The sequence below is a fragment of the Arvicola amphibius genome, chromosome 2 (assembly GCF_903992535.2).
Source record: "Arvicola amphibius chromosome 2, mArvAmp1.2, whole genome shotgun sequence".
Classification (NCBI taxonomy): Eukaryota; Metazoa; Chordata; class Mammalia; order Rodentia; family Cricetidae; genus Arvicola; species Arvicola amphibius.
The window spans coordinates 142,158,576-142,181,051 of NC_052048.2; the positions used below are offsets into that span (position 1 = coordinate 142,158,576).

General features: G+C 46.7%; 1 protein-coding gene across 1 annotated transcript in view; it reads left to right on the forward strand.

Moving 5' to 3' along the window:
* Nucleotides 1–22,047, forward strand: part of Gsdme (gasdermin E) — a 49,007-nt gene extending 26,960 nt beyond the window's left edge. Inside the window, exons 3-9 of the mRNA XM_038318965.1 lie at nucleotides 244–415; nucleotides 2,234–2,354; nucleotides 7,854–8,018; nucleotides 9,681–9,808; nucleotides 11,385–11,586; nucleotides 14,380–14,453; nucleotides 21,814–22,047. Of these exons, the coding sequence (XP_038174893.1) occupies nucleotides 244–415; nucleotides 2,234–2,354; nucleotides 7,854–8,018; nucleotides 9,681–9,808; nucleotides 11,385–11,586; nucleotides 14,380–14,453; nucleotides 21,814–22,047 (1,096 nt within the window). The remainder of the gene's footprint in view (nucleotides 1–243; nucleotides 416–2,233; nucleotides 2,355–7,853; nucleotides 8,019–9,680; nucleotides 9,809–11,384; nucleotides 11,587–14,379; nucleotides 14,454–21,813) is intronic.
* The last annotated feature ends 429 nt before the right edge of the window (nucleotides 22,048–22,476 follow it).

Genomic DNA, 22,476 nt, shown 5'->3' on the forward strand with positions numbered 1-22,476 from the left:
TTAAGAAGAGTATATAATTCTTTGGTACTCTTCCCATGTCCAGCCTGTCCCTCAGCTGGTCTGAATGGCTGCGAGAGGGCTTGGCTAAGCCCATTCTTAGGTAACCTGCCTCCTGGCTCATCACCAGGAAATGAATGAAGCCTGTTGTTCCCTGTTCTCTCTTCCAGCCAGAAGAGGAGATTCTGGTCTCCGCCTCAGTCTCTTGGAGCTATGGGGCTACTCATGACCATTTTTCTTTTTCAGAACGATTAATCTGGAAAACCCAGTGCTCCAGCAGGTTCTAGAGAGGAGGAACGAGGTCCTGTGTGTGCTGACACAGAAGATTGTGACCACGCAGAAGTGTGTGATATCTGAGCATGTGCAGACGGAGGAGAAGTGTGGAGGCATGGTGGGGATCCAGACCAAGATTGTGCAGGTGCCGTGTCCCAGCATGGGGACCTTTCCCCACAAGCTCCTTTCCTGGAGTCACCCTCAGCTAGAACTTGTCCTGTAGGGAGTTAGAAATGGGACTCAAGCTGGCTCTAGTAAACAAGACCTCCCTGACTCAGGCAGCTGAGCTCTTTGAGGCCTCAGTTACCCTGGGACCCAGGACCTGAGGGTGTTTTGAGCCTCGGTCCTTCCAAGAAAGTTATGAAGTAGCAAGGAAAATAATTCTATGATTGGGAGTCACCACAACATGAGGAAGGGTCACAGCACTGCTCCAGTGGCTAGCTGGGCCTGGACCAGTCACGGCCCCTTATGAAGGTAGAGGGCTTCTGTCAAGGAAATTGTTCAGCCAGGCATTAGGTGGGCCAGGAACAAGAGGATCTGTCTGTCTACCATTTACTGTTTCTTCCAGATTCCAAGCTGACCCTGGAGCTGGTTCATTAGACATGAACTTCCTACAGCTGGCTTCAGGGCCTATAATCATAAGTTTCCTTCTGGGTAGTGCTGACTTTTTCTAGAAGACTGTATTTGGCAGGGGCTGGTGGACATGTAGTCTAAATCTAGATCTGGGGATACTGGGTAGGCAGGTGAGCAGCTGGACCACAGAAGGGGAAAGGAGGACCTGAAAGAGGTGGTTTCAGCTGGCCCTGCTGACACTTCTGCCTATGGTCACCACCTTCTGAAGCTCTGGTCCTGGGAGTTGGTAGCCCAACTGCTGCTGCTGCTGCTTTTGAAGCAAATCCTCATGCCAGGGGCAGATGGCTAAGCTGGGTTGTCTGTCTCCAATGACTGGCCAACAAATAGATCTCTGGCTTCCTGTTCCTGGGTGTACTGCAGGAAGGGTTCCTGCCCGATACTCCAGCCCTGCCCGTCCATCTTCCTCCTATCTCAGGGTTTTATTCCAGCCTCTCCTATGTCTCTGTTATCCCAGGTTTGTTTGTGCACAGAGCATTAGCCATAGATGTGTGAACAGCTCAATGAGCATTTTCCAGCCCAGCTTTATCCTGTTGGGATTTTCTCTGGGATTTTAAAATAGTTTCTCAAAGCCTGAGAAGGGAATTGGAAACTGATCCTATTTACTTGCAGTCATATATCCCTTAGCTATGCTCTGAGTTACACACCACCAGGTAACTCGTTGGGGGTGATGTCATACCACAGAGTAACTTATACAGGCCTAGATGTCTGCAGGGGTTCATGGTGGACCTGAGGGGTGCAGTGAACCTAAGATGCATAAGGTTGCTGCCAGCCTAACTCAGCACACAGTTTATAGTTTCCTTCCTCCCTCCCTCTCTCCCTTCCCCTCTTCTTTCCTTTCTCCTTCCTTCCTTCCTTAAGAAATATACTCTTCAAATACTGTAAAATGTTTAAAGATCTAGTCTAGTGTGCATGAGCCAGTAGTGTAGTCATTTATCCTTACCATGTATTGTGTGCTGACAGTGACTATAGATGCCCATGGGAGCTGTTACCAGCATCACCATAGACACGAGTGATGAGCTCTGCAGTGGTATTACAGTGCTCATGATGGGACTAGGAGACAGAAACTTTTTGGTTCCATTAATCACCTTAGTGTGGGACTGCAGTGGTATAGTAATTGGTATGTTGTCAAAACATGCCCTGTGTCGTGGCTTCTAACGCCATGGTCTGGCATCTTACCCACGCCACCAGGTACCAGTGCTGGCTGTCTCCTTCTCTTTCCTTAACTCTGTGGCTATTTCCCCAGAATTCTTAGAAGGCTGGGCCTAACGGTGACAGGAAGAAGCCAAGAGCGCTTCTTGAGTATACAAGGGGTGCATGGTTTTGCCCACAGGTGTCAGCGATGGAGGATGGGACTGTCATCAAGGACTCCCATGTGGTGCTGGAGATCCCTGCTGCCACCACCATTGCCTGTGGCATCATCGAGCTGCACGTGAAACAGGACGGCCAGTTTGGTGAGTCCTCATGAGGTACATGCCCTGGTAGCAAGAGAGAAGGTAGCCGAGGTCTGTGGGATTGTCAGAGAATCTGGGGGCACTGGGGAGTTGGCTGCATGCACCTCCCGCTCCTCAGGTGTCACTGTGGCTGTGGGAGGAACATGGGCTCTGGAGCCAGCCAGATCTCCTGTGACGCTGTTGAGTCTTCCCCAGGTTAAGGCCCCGCAGAGTTACATTTTGGTCGCCACGACAAAGCACCATGCCTGAACAGCTCTCAGAAGAAAGGGTTTGTCTGGGCTTACAGGTCGAGAGGGATGGAAGGCCATCACGCTGGGGGAGCAGCAGACACGACAGCAGGGACAGGATGCTGAGAGCTCGCATCCTTTACTGCAAGCATGAAGCAGAGGGAGCTGGAAGTGGTAGGAGCCAGCCCCTAAATTCTCACATCCCGCTCCCAGCGACACAATTCCTCCAAGGACACAGCCCTCAAACCTCCCCAAACAGTGCCACCAGCTAAGGACCAAATGTTCAAATGCCCAAGATTGTGGGGGACATTTCTCATTTAAACCTCCACAGGCCACCTACCCAGAGGGAATGAGCGTCCCTGGTGGCCCTGGGTGGAGCTAAGCTAGATGAGGTCTGGGAAGTACCCAGGACAGTGGTAACTCAGCGACCACCCTGACTTCTCTGTTAACATCGTCCTCACTGGGGCTCCACGCTCCCTCCCAACATGGAGACCATACTGCAACCTGACCTTGCTCCGGCATCACATGTCATTGTTATTGGTAGAAGAAAATAAGGGCTGTCCTTTCTTAGAACATCTGCTTACTCTAGATCAGTGCTTCTCAACCTGAGGGTTGCGACCCCTTTGGGGGCTGAAGGGCCCTTTCACAGGAGTTGCCTAAAACCATTGGACAATACAGATATTTACATTACAACTCACAACAGTAGCCAGCTTCCAGTTATGAAGTAGCAGGGAAAATAATGTTATGGTTGGTGTCACCATAACATGAGGAACTGAATTAAAGGGTCACAGCATTAGGAAGGCTGAGAACCACTGTGCTAGATGCTCAAAGCCCCTTCCCTCTTCCCAGTGAGACCTGATGGCTTTGTTGGGAGCAAGAATGGGGAAATGTAACATCACACACCGTTATTAACCTTTCTGGGTAGGATAGTGATATTATGGTTTTCTCTGCTGGAAGGTTCTTCTGAAATGCCCCAGTTGAATTGTCTGTTTGTGGTTTGTTTCCAAAATGGCATAGGGGAGCGTGTGTGTGCCGGGAGTAGAGGTAAAGGACTCAGCCAACAACTGAGGGTGACAGTTGCTGAGTCTGGCCGATGAGCAGCTATGGTCATTGTAAACTGTGCATGCTTGTTAAGTGTGCCCCCTGCCCTCGAGAACAGACTACATGTGTGTCTGTCTGCCGCTCTCCTGCCTTTGGTGAAGTGGGTAAGGGGAGTAGTAGGCCTCTGAGACCATGCGACACGCTGCCCCGCTCTGCAGCAGATCACTAACGTCATCTAACTCATGTGCATTCGAGGGTCTGAACAGGCATGGACAAAACACTGACCTCCCTCCCCCCCCCCCACATACTGGCTTGCTCATCTAGCCAAAGAGAAGCCTGTGCTTTGGGGAGTGGAAATGACTGGCCTGAGGTGACAGAGAGAAAATGGCAGTTTTAAGAAACCGATCAAGAATGTTAGGTAAGGGAAGCTCACTGCATCTAGTTCATAACATTAAAAAAAAAAAGTTGAGTAGTCTTATGTAGCCCATCCAGGCTTTGGACTGGCTATGCTGCTGAGGATGGCTTTGAACTAACTCCTTATCCCCCCCTGCCTCCACCTCCAAATATGGGATCACAGACTTATGCTACCACCCTCAGATGCCCCCCAACACCCACACACTACTTTTTTCATTGTCTCCTCTTCTTTTCCTCCCTCCCGCTTCTTTCCCTTCCCTTTCTACTTTCTCCTTCTTACCCCCATCCCCGTTCTGCTTGTTTGAGCTCAAACACACCTGAAGGTGACCCAATTGTTCCCAGTACCAGCATATGATAAGCCGTGTTGGTGTGCACTTGTACGGTCCAATCAGATGTGAATGGTTGCTCTGGGGGCTTCGTAGATAGATTTGACTGATGGATCACTGTGTTACTTTCCCATTTTCTTCAGGCTGTTGGGAAACACTGTAAGTATCTAAGAGTACAATACTATGATAGGATATCCACAATGATTGCCCCAACCACACTGATTTACCCAGCCAGTGCGTCACATAATTGGTGTGTGTGTGTGTGTGTGTGTGTGTGTGTGTGTGTGTGTGCGTGCGTGCTTGCATTTAGGTTATATTAGTTTTAGTTGGGACCTTTATAAATGATCACATTTATTTATTTGTGTTTCTGCGTTATGTGAATGTGTGTATGCATGCCATGGCCTGCCTGTGGAGGTCAGAGGGCAACCTGAAGGAGTCAGTTTTCTCCTTCCACCATTTGGGTCCTGGGGATACAATTCAGGTTGTCAGGCTTGGTGGCAGTCACCTTTACCCACGGAGCCACCCTGCTGCTGCACATTTATCATTTTTGATAAGAACGTTCAATAGCGTCACAGACTGTTTTGCAATCTGCATTGCTCTGTTAACCACAGCTAAGTCCACTTCCTCCACCCAGTGGAGGCTGTGCTCCCTGTCTGCCCAGCCCGTCTCTTTCTCAGTCTCAGGGAAGCGCTGCTCAGCTTTCCTTCTGGAAGAGCAGCATCCTTTAGACTTGGCATGAGTGAGGGAATGCGCTGTTTACCTTTCTGTGTCTGACTCATGTTCCCCCTACACGATAGGATTTTGTTGGTTCAATGGCTAAGTAATACTCCTTTCTGAAAATGTGCTGTGTTCTGTCCGTCTGTTGCTGAGCACATAGGTTAATTTGAAGTCAGATAACAATACAGCATCACTGCTGATGCTGTGAACATCTTGGTGATGCGGTGAACATCTTGGTTTATTTTGTTGTTGCTGCTTTTGCTTTTAGATTATTTTATGTGTATGAGTATTTGACCTACGTGAATGTATATTCACCATATGTATGCCTGGAGGAGGTCCCAGAACCCCTGGTACTAGAGTTAGGGACCACCATGTGGGTACTGGGAATCAAACCCAGGTTCTCTGGAAGTGCAGCCAGTGCTCCTGACTGCTGGGCTGCAGCCCTTTTATTTCTCATTCCCCGGACTCCCATCTCCACTCTTTTAACCCTAGCATTCATTTTAACCCACACATTTGTTTCCATGGTAACAGCATTACTAATGCTTGTTACAATTCTATATATTTGATGACAGCCCTTCTCTCATAGCTGGAACTTTGCGTCATTTAGGCAGTGTGTTTCTATTTCCTCTACTTCATAGGCCCTGACGATCACTATTTTCTGCTTTGCGAGTTTCACTGTTCTAGAGTCTACATATGAATGCGCCCTCACAGTGCTTGTCTTCTTGTGTCTGAAGATTAACGCTCTTCAGATCTGCGTGGGTCTCCTTTTCGTGGATGAGTACTCTTCCACTGTGTGCACGTAACTGCAGTTGTTTTAACAGTTCAGTTCTAGTACATTTTAGTTTTCTATTTAGCTACTGTGAATGTGTCATTTCTCTAAGATCCTTGAACACGTGCTTCATGTGAGGGAATGGCTATGGACTCTGGGAGGATACTTGGTGGCTAGAGGCCAGGCATGAAGCTCTTTCCTGTCAAGCTGCCTATAGCTCATTTGGGGTGGCCTGTTTTTCCCAGGGGCTTCTCTTTTCGTGCTTTCTGGTTTCTGCTGTCCCCCTCAACCCCCATCCCTGTCTTTGGCTCATTTCTCATGCCCTGGCCATGGAGGCAGTGCCACACCTTTGCATGTTGTGACTGGGTCCACAACCACTAAATAACTGCTTTCCCCTTTGCTACCCATCTGCATTTCCTATCACTCCACGTGGAACGTTCTGATGTAGTCTCATCAACAGACCTTCGGGAACTGGAAGGAGATGTCTGCCCACACTTCCTGCCTCTGGCAGGGCTACTGTGGATGGCTTCCCTAGCTGTTCTGTGGGAGCTGGAAGGAGATGCCCACTCAAGCTTCCCGCCTGTGACAGCGTCACCCTGGATACCCACCCTAGTCATCTTGTCACTGTGAACCCTCCTTCACCCTTGTGTTCTCAGCTTCCATGAAAACCCTTCCTTACACACCTCTCACGGGTCTAATCAGAGGCACCATCCATCATTCTGGAGTTGGGCTTGCTCTTGGGCAGCGGCCATGTGCTCATCCTGCAGTGTGAATCCTCCAGCTATCTGATGCCCCCAGCAGTGACACTGTCCTCACCCTGCCTTCCAGTCCCACGCTTCTGTCTGGGGCTGTGGTGTGACTGAAGCAACTCCCTTTTTCTCACCCAGCATGTCCACTGTCGTCTTCTGTCTTGCCGTGTAGTTAGTAGTGAGGATTTGAAACCATAATCAGAGCGTTCCATTCACCTGCTCAAACACTGTCTGTGGTGCCTGTTCCCAGCATGAACTTTGCCACACAAGTATCCCCAGCTTGATCTCTTACCACCTACACCACTGTCGCCTGGTCTCCCCAAAGTTAATCCTTGTCTGGAAACACCCTGCCACTCCCAAGCCCTGGCCCCCAGTGCTCTTCTTGTCTATGGTATCTAGATCCTGGCTCAGAGAACTTCTGCTGGAAGGTGGCTGCTTGGGTTCTGCTTTAGCCAGAAGCCCTTCTCTGGTTCTCCTTCGCCGTGATGTCATTAGGATGTGGAACCTAAGGAGTTTACAGTGAAGGGATGTGAATGTGGTGGGGAACAGAAGCTCAGGTTTTCAGACCCTTCTCTGAAGTGGTGGCACACCCTCCAGGAGACGAAAGGTCCCTCCTCATCTCAGAGGACAAGGACACGGAAGGAGCCTTTGGGTATTCCTAAGCTTGCTGTAGTGCAGACAGAGCCATTTTGTCTGCCACGCGATGCTTCATCAGACCTAGTGTGAAAATCCTCAGGAGAGCAGACATGGTAGCATACATCTGTAATCCCAGGACTTGGGAGGCTCAGGCAGGAGGATCTGGGGTAAGAGGTCAGGCTGGGCTATATAGCAAACCTCTTTACTAGTTCTTTTTCTGTTGCTGTGACAAACACGGTGGCCAAAGACAACTTGAGGGAGAGTGTCATTTGGCTTCCAGTCCCAGGTAAAGAAGAGTCTGTCATGGAGGGGCAGAGGCTGAGATCACACTGGATGATCATAGATAGCTCAAGGCTGTAACTCTCAGAGCCCACCCCCAGTGACACTTTCTACAGCAAGGCTGCACCTCTCAAACAATGTCACCAACTGGGGACCAAATGCACAAATAATGAACCTATGGGAGATTCTTCTCATTCAACCCAGACTATCTCGAAAAGCAGATGCAAAGAAACAAAAACCTTTCCATAGTCTTTTAGCACAGCCTGAGCTATGGAAAGGTGACGAGATGTGGGTGAGCTGTGCTGACCCATGTCTGGTGTGGGCTTTTCTCCCCACTACAGAATTCTGTCTCCTCCAAGGGAAGCATGGTGGCTTTGAGCATGAGAAGAAAGTTGACTCTGTCTACTTGGACCCCTTGGCCTACAGAGAATTTGCATTCCTGGACATGCCGGATGGGGGTCAAGGGACCTCTCCCCAGGATGGACCACTACACGTTTTAAAACAAGGTATGGCTTGCAGCACAGTTATGGACAGATAGAGAAGTGGACCCTCTCTCCCTAGAGGTGATGTTATCTTCAAGATCCCCTTGGATCTTAAGGAGGGCCAGTTCTTGGTTACTGTTTTGAAAAATGGAGAGACCCTTAGGTGGGTCAGTGTGGGAGGCCAAGGAGTGTGCTGTCAAGGCTCCTGGCAGTTTTCTTCCCCTGGACCACAGAACCTGACTACTGAGAATGGCAGTAATGAGCAGAGTTGGAGACCCCAGGGTCTCTGTCACTTCTGCCACATCCTGGGCTTTAGCACATGGCAACTGCTCTTTGTCAGCATGGTGAATGCCATGGAAGTGCCCCACCCACATGGCAGAGGGGTCGTACCCCTGAACTGGCCATAGCAATTCTCTTTGTTCCACACAGCTTGTTGCTTCGGAACTGGTTTGCTTTGCTGAGTGCAGGAGAGCAGTGTGCAGTAGGGGGAACTGGGTGAGGAAAAGGAGAAATGAGATGAGGTCAGAGCTTAGGAGAAGCCAGGGCTGGCTCAGAATATGTTCTGCCTTGCATAGCAAGAAAAGAGCTTCCTCCCTGGGGCTTTAGTGAATCCCTAACCAGAGGATGCTGTTCTGTCACAAAATGTCAGTGTCGGAGGACAGGATGATGGAGACCTGGGTTTAAGGTAGATCTTTCCTGGGACAAGAGTTGACTAAACATGAGGTGTCTACTTATAAAAGTAGTTGTGACTGAGCTGGAGTTGCCCTGCAGAAGCGGGTGAGGCAGGAACTCCCTTCCTCCGTTCCAAGCTGAGCTGCCCATCCTATTGGCTGGGTACCCTAGGAACCTGGGGATGGTGGCAGGTGTAGCTGGACCTCTGGCCTGGTATTTGAGCCCTCAGATTCTAGGTTAACCAGGACAACCCTTCTTTTTAGGCAGAGTCTGAAAAAGACTAAATTGTGTTCCAGGGGAGAGTTTGAAGATGTGGCTCAGGAGTTCTTTGTCAATTGTTCCTTAGACTTCCACCAGCAAGGCCATACATTTCTGTATCAGCTTGCGGCCCTCGGTAGGAAAGCACCATCCCAGCCCATCTTTTTTGGCTTAATATACTAGGATCTTCTGACTGTCCTCAGGAAAGGAAAGAGGATTATAGGGCACAGGCTCCCAGGCTTCTTGTGGAGGGTGTAAGCGGCATAGCAGAGTGCACTCTGTGCTCATCTTGAGCAGGAGTGGAAGGCACAGGGAGGGAAGTGGAAGCCATGTTTGTCGTGCATGTTGAGTGCTGACCCTTCCACCGTGCACTGAAAAGGAAGCATGCCAAGTAGCAGTGCATCTCTAGACAGTGCCAGGAAGGACGTGTTTGGGGACCAGTGTGGCTCATGCTTAGTGATTCAGTCTTGAAGACGTATTCCTATAGCTACCATGCCAAAGAAGAGCATAAGTGGTTTCCAGGAACTACCTGGTCAAGCTTAGCACTGCATGGGCAGAGACAAGTGAGGCCTGGGGTATCACAGTGGGCTTCCCTGTCTCCGTTTCCTTTCCTGAAGCTTCCCGGATTCTTGAGAGCCACCCAGGGTACTGTGTATCTCCGAGCCCCACAGCCGACTCTGAACCTGGAGTCCTTTGGAAGGACTGAGAGGCAGGTTGGGAGCTAGGCCTGACCCTGCATCTGCTCTGCTTCCACAGCGGCTGCACACCTGGAGAGAAGCTTCCATCCCTTTGCAGAGTTACCTGCCCAGCAGCAGATGGCGCTGTTCTGCCTCCTGCAGACAGTCTTGTTTGATGAGGAACTCCTCAAGGCTCTGGAGCAAGTGGTGAGGCAGCAGGGGGTGAGAGGCAGGGAAGGGTGTTGAGTTTGGGTCTGTACCTGGTTGCTCTTAGTGCACAGGCTAGACTCCTTAGGATGGCTTTGGGATAATTTGAAATTAAGTTTCACCATCTCCTTTTAGCCCTAAAACTTGTAGCTGACATCAGGCAGAGGAATAAGTGACTTTCTTAGAGCTATAACATATGACCATAGGCTTGGGGCTTTAAAATATCAGAAATTACCCTCTTCCAGACCTGGAGGGCAGAGTCCAGAATTGACAGTGGCAGCAGGCCCATACCCCTCTGAAAGATCTCGGGGAGAACCCTTGTTCCCTGCAGTTTCTGGTGGCTCCTGTCATCCTTCGGCTTGTTGCTGCTCCACTCTTACTCTGTCCTGTCCTCTCTTGTTTGTTGGGGTCTTCTCTAGACACAACACTCATTAAGGATCCCCATTACTGGGTACAGGGTCCTCTTGCTTTGAGACTCTCACCTTATTGATGCCTGCAAAGACTCATTCCAAAGAGGCCCCATTCTGAGACTGCAGGGAGACACTCATTCAGCTCACAGGGAAGAGGCTATGTGGTAGAGCCGTCAGCCAGTCCCATTTAGAACAGAGAAGTAGGTATTTATTGTTGTTTTGCAACAGCCAGATTTTGAGGGAGATGCCAGCTGCTCACCCTCCATCAGCGCAGATTTTTTGTTCTTAATGAGGCTGAAGCTTTGAAATTTTTCTTTTCATTGTGATGTTCTTCGTCCTTCTTCTTTTCCTATACTGCTCAAATGATTTAGGCGTCCAGAGGGCCAATCATATATTATCTTCCCTCTTGATCTGAGACTGTGTTGGAGAGCTTGGTAACCAGGGGGCAGAATTGCAGTTGTCCAAACGGTCCAGTTTGCCTTCAGGAAGGACACAAATGTTCCAGTCCCATGACTTTTACTCCATAAAATAGCTCCTTCCTAGGGGAAAATGTCAGGCTGGTCTCTTGTGGAGAGAGTAGCATCTGCCCTGTCCGATGCTGGCAGAGCGTCAGCTTGCTGGTGGGTGTCAGAGGGGACATAGCATACTTATGTAGTACAGCTAGCTCAGGGGGTCAGAACAGGCTCATGGGCAGTGCCATCCCACTCCAGAGCAGCCCTGTGAGGAGGGACAAAGTTGCCAAGGCAGGCTGGGGACACAGTAGGTTTCGAGCTCTGTTTCTAAGAGTGTGAGACCCAGGAAGGAATGCTGCTTTTATGCTCCATTCATCAGTCTGGTGTGTAGCCACTGTCCCTGGGGTCTGGTAAAACTCCATAGCCTGTCTTGGTCTGAAAGGTTCTTTCTGCCCAACATTTCCTGCATGACTCTTTTCCTTTCCTTGGGGAAGGATAGCACTTGGGCAAGGTTTACCTTAGTGTGTCCTTAGGAGGAAATTTAAGCCCACGGATAGCATCAAAATATAGGAAAGGGCCCAGTGCTTGCTTTACCTAGAGGTGGTGAAGTGCATGGGGTATTGGGAAGGTGGGAGTAGGGCCAAGGCTCAGTAAAGCTGCACTTTCAACGGGTTCTAGCTTCACCATAGTCTTTCTTCCCTTTCTGCATTGTAGTGTGATGATATGGCTGGCGGCCTCTGGTCCTCACAGGCTGTCTTGGTGATGGAGGAGCTGACAGACAGGCAGCAGCAGGACCTCACAACCTTCCTGCAGCTGGTGGGGTGCAGGGTACAGGGTGAGCGTCCTGGCCCGCAGGATGAGGTCAGCAACCCGAAGCTCTTTGCAACAGCCTACTTCCTGGTCAGTGCACTAGCAGGTATGGAAACCGAGACAAAAAAGAACAGGGTAATGTCTGCCATGACTGGGAAATGGTGTTGCTTTCTGTATGTGCCAGGGTCACAGAAGCGATGATGACCAAGGATGCTTTGGTACGGTTGTCTCCTTTCAGTCCTGAAGATAAGAGGTGGAAAGCCAGGGAGAATCCTGCCACACTCTGAGGGTATGACTGTCTTACTCAGGGAGGACTACCTTCTGATTTCCTCACTGGAAGTCCTTTTCAGAATGCAGCCTGTGATCCCTGTTAGGGTCCAGACAGTGCTGTGTGTCAGGCACCTTCATTTGGACGTGTTTGTCCCGATCCTTTCCTTCCTCTTTGCACACTTGTGGCCCCTTCAAGGTACTCTCAGGGTTCAGCATAGTGGTGTGTTATGCACAAGGTGAGGAGGCAGGCTATGGCTGTGTTTATGCATAGGTCTTAAAATGGTTTCCCAGGGGGAGTGGATTTTAGTTACTGTCATGCAGGAAGGTCTGGTGGTACCCTCTGTGAAGCAGCTGTAGCTATATCCCATCCTCGGAGGCCCAACTTCCCTCCAACACATGCTAATAGGCACTGGGGTCCTGATACAGGAGCTTTCCCCCCAGTACTACAGAGTGAAAGGCCCAGGGAACCTTTAGTGTTTAAAAAATGAATCAGAAAGTTCCAGCTTGATGTGCTGATGGATAAACCCTGTGTCTTGTTCTAAATCACAGAGAAAGTCTTTGAGTGGCTGACTGAGACAAGATATGAGACATAGGCTTTGTGAAACTCCACCTAGAGCTAGACCCATGTTAACAGTGAACATGCTTGAGTATAGACTTTCTGTCAGCTTGTGAGAAGGCTTCTTAAATATCCTATACTACTTAAGTGTTTCTATGTAGAATAGCCCATGGCTGACACTGACTATACGATAGTCACATTCTCCCTGGCCTAGATATAGCACTGTTGCTGACCATACTAGAGGTTGTAACAAAACTTATTTCCATTTGGAAGCTAGATGCAGGGGAAGTTTTATGTGTAGCCAGCATCTACATCAACCCTGCCCTTTACAATGATGTTATAACAGCATCCACAAAGGTTAGTTGATTTAAAGCTCTTTTGGTAGTATTCTAGTTAACCCTGGACCCTTCTTGGCCAATTCTTCCAGACAGCATGGCGTCCTAAGATCTGGGGATAGTGCTGGAGTAGAAAGTAGTTCTCTTGGGCCCTGACAGTTTATTTGGCTTTATCCTGCTTAGCTGCTTCCAGCACTGCCCGTCTCCCAGAAAGCTTCCTCTGACCCTTTGACCATGAGCAAATCTTGGCAAATCCAAGATCTCAGTACCACAGAACCTCATTTGTAACTGAATCACTTTCTCCCTGACTTCCTGGGCAGCTGTATACTGTCTTCTAGGTAGTTAGGGGAGGACAGAGCATGCCTGGCCTAGGACATTCACCAGGGTGAGAGCCCTTTGTGATGTGCTCACAGCTCTGTTAAGCATCTCTAGGGATGAGGGATGCGGTAGTGATTTCATGAAGCAAGAGGCATTCTGGAAGGTGAAGGGGTTGAAATGTGTCTCAGTGCTTGGTTGACACTACATACCCTTCTCAGCCCTGTACCTTCTATCCTCTTCTTGAAGTGGAGTGAGGGCCTCCTTGGGGACATAGGAAAACTGTGAGCTTCCTCAGAGGCAGGGGCATGACCACACTGGAAGGTTATGTTGGGTTTCTCTGGTGAGATCACCTAACAGGGCTGCCCCTTCCTTCAGCAGCCTGTCTTTTTGTCCTCTCTAGGTCACAGCCTCAGTGACATGTCATCTTTAATACAGCTAACAGATGTAGGTGGTCATGAAGTTCATGAGTGCTCACTATACCAGGTGACTTAGCAGCTCCAAGCTAACGCGCTGTGGATTGGGTTCATCTCAGGAGCTCTTATTTTGTACGGGAAGCATTGTATAGATGCACGAATGGCACTGATTTGAATCCCTTTGGCAGGGTCCTCTGGTGTAGCCCAGCCTCTTACAATTCTGTCCCAACTCTGTTGTGTCACTGCTTAGCCCTGTCGGAGCTTTCTCTCCCAAAGGGAGTGGTGGCATGATGGAGCCCTTCATGTTTGTGTGGTGTACTGACATGTATTCCTAAATACCTTCTAGTGTGTAAAATTAACAGGTTCCTAGAGAATACCCCACGCTATGGTCTTGAATGTTTACATGTTACATATTCTCATGCCTGTAAATCCCAGTACTTGGAAGAGGCAGGGTTATTGCAAATTCAAGGCTATTCTGGGTTACATAGCAAGAATGTCTTAGAAAAGCAGAAACAAAACAAAGCTTTCTGACAGAAGCTCTAGCCTAGTTACCTGGAATGGTTCTAACCATTCAAGCACTGCCTTTTTTGAGCAAATTTGATGTCAAAGAGCATCATCTGGTGACTAGATTCCCAGGGAGACCCCACAGATCACCAGCACTGCCTTCAAACATGACCACACTCTTGTTCCTGACAGTCTGTGTAGTTCTGGCTGACCTAGAACCCAGAGATTCTGCCTCACAAGTGCTGGGATTAAGAGTATGCCACCACTCCTAGCCCAGTCACACATTTACTTTAGTGGTAGCAAGGTAATGAACTATAAGTTGGACACCACCTAGGGATGGCCGAACTGTTCTTTCTTTTTAATATAAGGGATCACTGTGTCTCAGGCTTGTGATTCTTCTGTCTAACCTCTCAAATGATGACATTACAACATACGTCACCATGCTTGGCTTCCACAAACTTGTTTTTGACAGTGACCATGACCACGATGCATGTCTTCTACAGAAATGCCAGATAATGCCACAGTTCTCCTGGGGACTTGCTGTAAACTTCACATTATTCGTACGCTGTGCCACCTGGTAAGGAACCTTCAGCTGGGACAGTGGGGTGGAAAAGGCTAGGGATGAGGCATAGTGCTATGCAGCTCGTATAACACCTCTAGTTTCTCAGCTTGAGTGTGTAAGTACATATTATTAACATATGGGTGCTGGGGATGTCTGAGGTACAGAGCAAAGTGTTCAAAGAGCTGGCTAGCAAAGCAGCCTAGTGTGCCAACTCCAAATACTGTTCTTTCCTCAATTTGGAGACTTCTGGCCATAACTTGGTACTGAGAGGCCCAACACCCTGCTGTTGGCCACTGCCGTGTGTGGCATGGTTTGAAGCTGCTTTGTGTCACATTTGCCAGAAAGCACTCAGGGCTGCTCTCTGGAGGAGACATAGCTTCTCCCATCCTCTTACAATATCAGTACCACTGCAAGAGCAGGAGATCAGCAATGAGTCTAACCCCAGAGTGGAGCGAAGTTTTCAAGTTCCAGAGAGGGCAGTTAGCAGAGAGCAGCAACAGGCTGCCCCAGATTGTCCAGAGGCAGCTTCTCTCACACACCCTGTGCTGGTAGAAGGCCCTGGATCACTTGTTTTAAAGTCTGGTATGCCAAGTGGTGCCAAGCCCCCGTATTACCTCACAGAGCAAAGCTGGCAATACAGACTGCCCAGATAGGCCTACTTATGTTCTGCATGTCCTCTGGGAATACTAAAGCATGTACGTGGTCTTAGATGTTGTTCTGTATGTAGGATGTGTCACAAGCCAGGATCACTAGGTATCTTATCACATAGCTGGGCTGGTGCCATCAGAACTGACCACAGAGTCCGTGCCCCAGGGGATACTCAACTTCTTGGAAACATGCCACCATATCTCAGACCAGCTGAGGGTGATGGCTGCTTGTGTAGTTTGATTATAGAAATGATATAATTGTACTAATTGTATGAGATGATGAGCAAAACAACTCTGTTCCCTCTTGCAGCAGTGAGTGTTCAGCATTTCCAAAGTCTGCTTCTTGAGTATTTAGGGACTAATTGAAGCCATTCAGGAAGTACACAGAGAAGAAACTCGTGCTATGGGAGCCAGGCCCTAATGAACTCACTTAGCACTCTTTGCAGTGAGCTCTGGCTCTGACTGGCTGATGTTCCAGGACCAGACAGGAACCAGTTCCAAAAATGGGTGGACTCCTGCTGCCTGCAGATGCACTTGCCTGCATTTGAAGCTGCTCAGCAGACAAAATAGGTTTCTTAAAGGAAGATGGTCCTAGGTGTCCTCAAGTAATCTCTGTAGATTTCCCACTTCAAGACTGGAGTATTGTGTACTTCTTAAAGTGACTTACCTAGAAAAGTCACATAATCTACCCATACTCCTGTTTGAAGGTCCAAGTGAAGTTGAGTCTTCTTTAAGGTTTTGGACAAACTGTAAGATACACTATCCACATGCTGTGGACTGGGAAGAGGGTAGATTTAAATCAGTAGAGAAATCTAGAAAATATTCCCAAAGGATACAGAGTAGCCAGGGCAAAGGTTCTTGAAACAGAAAACAATTAATAAATGACAGTACCTACACCTGAGTTCACCCAAATACCAGAGAAACTTTAATATTGCCATTTACATTAATAAACAAAACAACGAATGACCAAGTGGTGGGAGTGGTGAGTGTGTACCTGCCCCAGAGCAAAGAAAAAACTGTCAGCAAAAAAGTGACTGGAACATTAAACAATGTAGGGAGTACCTGTTAGACATACCCTGCCCTTCACTAAACCTGATGCTGTCTGGAGAAAGAATGGAAAATGGCTGTAGATCTTATCATTCTGCAACTGCCCAAGCCAGAGGACATACAGCTTCATGTCCACTCTGAGAAAGTGGCTTGTTTAAACAGGGCTCCAAAGAAGGTGATCACCTTAGTTGGGCCTCCCATCAGCAAGGCTTTTACCTTGTTATGGACCTTTTGTCCTGTGCCCACTCACTGGGTGGAAGGCAGTATAGACAGAATTTTGCTACTTCAGACTCTGAGGTATCATAGTCATATGCATGGCGGGTCATCTCCTCCTCACCCTACAACCTTGAGGTTGTGAGGCTGTAGATGCCTGTGAAGGCCTACCCTCACTTGCACCTGTCTATCACAAGTTGGCCAAGTTTCCAGGTAAGTCCTATAGCTCCAGGAATCCAGCAACCAGGGCCCCAACTGTCAGTGATACTCACACCCAACGACAGTGGGAACTTTTTGTGCTTACAGCTTTGGAAATGGAGCTGCTGGTGCAAAAGCCTCAGCACTACTCAGGCTTGTAGCTGGAATCACATCTGTGGTCTTCAGCTTCATGGCAAACTATGCCACAAGTTGGCCACTCCACTACTTACTCTTTGCATGATCTAGATATGTTTCCACCCTGGCCTTGTGGCCACAGACACCAAACAACAGGCTTGCATACCACTCATATTAAGCCGTGGCACACAGGGGGATTCTCCCCCAAGTCCTGCACCTCCGAGCATGGAAACCAGAACTATTGGGAAGATCCAAGGAACTTAACTTCCATAGTCCATTGACTTTGGGTTAGGGTTGCTGGTACTGAGTAAAACTTGTGCTTAATACCTTGGTCCTGGATGAGCGACAGTCTCGATCCCACACATCCACAAAAGTGGCTATAAAGCCCCAGAGACTTTAACCACTCCCAAAGGACTAGGGAAGAACTCCTTTATGTTTCAAAATCTTAAATCCCATGGTTACTGGAGATATTTACCAGGTAAGACATGGAGAAAGGGGTTGGTGCCATCCTGTGGCTCTAGAATTGTAGGTGTTGGTGCTACAGACTCAAGCATCTTCTACAACTCGTTATGTGTTCTATGTTCACCTGGATAGACCTAGGGATAGCTCTTTCTGGATCTCATACCAATGAGTCCATAATGGCTGAATACACTCTGTGTTTATGGCAAATCCCTACTGTGGTCAGGATTGTTGCTGACCCCTTGGCCTTAATGATAGGAACCAAATGAGGCACCGCACAGCAGGTACACGTTTGAGTTCATGTGTAACCGAAGCCCGGGCACCTATCCAGCTGACATTTAAATGAACAAAAATTCCCGCAGAAAGTGCCTCAAAATATTGGATGTTTCACAAATGTACAGGATACAGAGAACAAGCCAGCCAGAGAGAATAGCTGTTCTCCTCTAAAAATAATCTCTGAGAAGGAAGTCTGAAGACTTTACAGTAATGATCCCAAGGAAACATTAATGAGCTCCAAGAAAATATAAGCAAAGTAACACAAAGAAGCAAAAAGCAATTTGGGATATAAATGAGAAATTAAGAGTTAGAAATCTTAGTTAAAAAATACCAAAGACTATTAATTCTGGAGCCAATATATCTAATCAATGCAATAAAACAAAGCTCTGAAAATAGGAAGTAGCACAAGGAAACACTGCAGAACCTAAGGATAATCTTTCCAATTACTTCAGTAAGGGGGCTTGTGTGGGTAATTGAGAAAAGCTACAAGGTATCTAGGACAGAAATAGGTAAAAATATTTGTACTATGGGGATTCCAGATGGGGAAGAAAAAAGGCATTTAAAAACTAGTTTCAGCTGGGCGGTAGTGGTACATGACTTTAATCCCAGCACTTGGGAGGCAGAGACAGGCGTACCTCTATGAGTTCGAGTCGAGGTCAACCTGGTCTACAGGAGCTGGTTCCAGGACAGACTCCAAAGCCACAGAGAAACCCTGTCTCAAAGAAAACCAAACCACAAGAAATCCATTCACTGATGTATGCGTATGTGGTGGTTTGAATAGACATGCTCCCCATAAGACAGACTCATGTGTTTGAATACGTAGTCCATAGGAAATGGCACTATTAGGAGGTGTAGCCTTGTTGGAAGAAGTGTGTCACTGTGAGGGTGGGCTTTGAGGTCTTATATGCTCAAGCTATGCCTAGTGTGGTACACAGTCATTTCTGCTTCCTTTGAATCAAAATGCAGAACTCTCAGTTCTTTCTCTATCACCATGTTTGCCTGCACACCACCCTTCTCCAGCACCATGTCTGCCTGCATACTGCCATGTTCCACCATGATGATAATGGACTAAACCTCTGAAACTGTAAGCCAGCCCCAATTAAATGTTTTTCTTTTAAGAGCTGCCATGGTCATGATGTCTTTTCACAATAGAAATCCTAGCTAAGACAGTGTATTAAAAGGGGCTGGGGAAAAAAAGCAACTAAACAGAAATCAAAAGCAAGCAGAAGTTACACTCATAATCTCATAGGGTAAAGTGGACTTTAAACAACCAGAGAGAGAATGCAATCACTATATATTCATAAACAGATCAGTTCAGCAACCAGATACAAAAGGGCAAATACATATAGGTCCAACATTACCAACCCAATAGCCAGAACAACTGTAGATGTGCAAGAAGGGAGATGAATACAGGTTTAACCAGGGACTTCCCTTCTTTTTCCACTTTGGGCAGCACATTTAGACACAAAATGAAAGAAACACCTCAGTCTAAACACATGAGTGTTACCAGTTACAGGGCGTCTTAACCAGCAGCAGTAGCAGCAAACTCATTCTTATTAGAAATATGTACTACTCAAGACTAGAACATATTAGGTTGTAAATAAGTCTCAATGCATTTTTTTTTTAATTTGAAGAGTGCAAGAGTTGGTTTATTGCAAAAGAAATCAAGAATAACCAGTTGTCCACATTCTACCTATAACAGCTAAAACACATTAAACCCTATTATATCAGGAATAAAAAAGGGCACAAGACAGACTACAGAGAGGCTATGAAAGGGTGCTCAGGGTTCTTGTAGTGGTACAAACGATTTGATGACACCAAGGAACTGTCAGGATCCATGGGGCTGCCAGACATTGGGGTGTAACTAGCCAAATGATTTTGAGAGACAAATACACTGTTCTTCGTTTGTCTGTTTTCGGAGACAAGGTTACTCTATATAACAGTTTTGGTTGTCCTGGAACTAGCTCTGTAGATCAGGCTGGCCTCAAATTCAGAGATTCGCCTGCTTCTGCCTCCCAAGTGCTGGGGTTAAAGGTGTGCTCCACCACTGTCTGGTAAATACAATGTTCTTACTTTGTGGGTGAACTTTTAGGAACAACTATCTTGAAGAGGAAGAAGTTTGTAGGTTTCTATCAAGGTCCCACCCTCCTCTAAGCTAAAGCCAGTCTGCTGACACCTAGCATGTAATCTTTTGCCCTCCAACAGCCTTACTACCTGCATGTTAGCCACATGCTGCATCACCCGTCTGCCCAGCTGTGAACTCAGTACGACTTTAGTTCTGAAGCCCGTGTCAGTGTCACTCCTTTTCCCAAGACATAATCCAGCACGAATCTTTCTGCTAGTTTTTTTAAAAAGTATTATTTATGTGATGAGTGTGTTGTCTGTATGATCCCCTCAAGGGTCAGGGAAGGGAGTCTGATGTAGGTGGGTCTTCTGTCTATGTGTTACTTTTGAACAATAATGCATATATCAGACAACAGAAAGATCTTAAGATTGTAAGCAACTTACTGCTGCAACTCAAGGACATAGGGAAAACAAGGACACACCAAAACCCAAAGCACAGCAGAAAATCAAAACTTAGAAACAAAGAGAAGCTAGGTATGGGCAGACGAGGCAGGAGGATTGTTGTGCTTTCCAGGCCAGCCTTATCTATACAGTGAGTTACAAGACAGCCAGGGATACATACTGAGACCCTTTATCAACAAAACAAAAAACCCACAGAAATCAACAATCTGGTGTTTTGGGAGAAAAGCAAAATTGTCAAAACAAATTAGGTGTGTGTGCTGGTAACAGTTAGGCACACTCTTAGATGGACGAAGACATTACACACAACAGAAGCAGAGGATCACAAGGAACGACTGCAGCAACTGCAGTCTGCAAAATGGAAACCTATGCAGATACGTGTATCGCAGCTAGCTGAGTCAAGAGAAATATCAACTCTAAACAGGCCAGCAATGAGAGGGAAACAGTAACTGAAATTTCCTAAAGATAGTCTAGGACTTGAAGAGCTAATTCCAATGCTGCTTCCGTTATTTGAAGGTGAACTCGGAGGAACTCTACCAAATGCATTATCTGGATACCCAGAGGAGACGAGACAACCACAGACTCATGTACAAATATTCTCAATAAAGTAGTACCAACTGAACTCAATAGCATCGCAAAATATAACATACCATGTGAAAAGTATCTACAATCTTCTGACAAGAGATGTTTCTGGATAATACTAGAAACTCAAAAGGCCATATACCATAAAAACAATCCAATTAAAAAGTGAGATAAAAACCTAAATGGATACTTCTCAAAAGGTATACAAACTGCAAGTACATGAAAAAACAAAACCCCACTACTGTCTCTCTGATCACCATGGAAACACAAATCAAAATTGCAATGTAGTAGTATATCATCCTCATTAAAATAACTATCATCAAAAACATGTAAGAAATAATAGAGAGGATGTAGAGAAAGGAAAACTCTTATATACTATTGGAAAGGATGTACTTAGTACAGCCATTGTAGAAAACACAATGGAGGGCCCGAGTGCTGAAACTGCTGAGTGCTACCATGTCTATTGAAGATGAAATAGCAATAGATGTGTACTCCCATGTTTGCTGAGCCTGTTCACATAGCTAAAATGTGAAAACAACCCAGATGTTCCTCAACAGATGAAGGCCAAAGAACACAGATAAATGCACAGTAGAATAGTATTCCCTTATAATAAATGAAAACATGTTATTTATTGGTAGCAACATGGCAGAAACTGGAGATCATTGTTAAATGAAACAGGCGAGACACAGGACATACACTCTCATGCATTTGTGGAAATACTAAGTCAAACTCTTGGAAGAACAGATTAGAATCATGACCACTAGACTCAGACAAGCAGTGGGGAGGATGGCTGAAATTCTATGGAGTTTCAAACCATGGACAGGTGGGACACTTCTGGATCTTCTTTAACATGGTAAGAGATAAACCACCATATTTCACAATAATTACAAGTGTATGAAAAATTCAACACAAAATGGTGTGTGGAGACAAAAGTTCTTATTGTCTGATTTTTATTACTAATTATATGTATTGAATTACCCTAAAATATCCCATAAAAATGTACATATTATCAATAAAGCCAAGATGAATCCTTATATGTGACATACAAAAGGTACATGCTGATTTTTCTAACCTACTGGGCTAATCAGTTTAGAAGGTGTAACAGAATGGGGATTCAGACAGGAATGCAGGCAATGAATAGAACAGGCCTAAGGTCTTAGCATGAAGAATCATATATCTTATTATGGTCAATGGTTTTCCTGTCCTTTCTGGGAGTTTTTAAGAAACGTATCTAACTTGGATTTTCTGGGACATTTTTTTTTTTGGTTTAAATTTGTTTAAATTTGTCATTTCAGCTCCATGCTCTGTCTGGTGATAGGGTATGTGATTTTGAAGACCCCATCTTGGCTCCTCTGAGAGATACTGAGAGGTTTGAGATTGTGCAGCGTTTGTTTGCCTCTGCTGAAATTGCTCTGGAGAGGATGCAGCTGTCTGTGAAAGCCACCATCCTGAAGGACTCTTGCATCTTCCCACTAATTCTTCATATCACTCTAAGTGGGCTTTGCACTCTAAGTAAAGACCATAAGTAATGTCTTTGTCAGAACTAAGTGCTACTGACCAAGGCTGAGTACTTTTCAAAATTGAGAAAATACTTTGGGATTTGGGCCCAAGCATGTTAAAAGTTTGTCAGTGAATTCCAAAGCACAGTAAGTGGTGACTTTCCATACTAAATGCCTGCAAGCACTGTGAACCGTTTATTCTCAGAGGCCTACTGTGCCAACAGTCAGTGACCCCGGGAACCATGGTAGATCCTAAGATTTGAGTTACTTGAGGGAAGTCAAGGGCTTTGTTCTTCACCCACCTGTCACATTATTTTACACTCACTGCTGTTATACAAAAACAAAAAAAAGTCAAAATTTCTCTCAGGCTGTGAAAGCTGTAGGAAAGCAATTTCTCCTCACTTCTTTCCGACATGCTGTCTGTAACACAGTGACTGGGAGACTGTAATGCTACTTGAG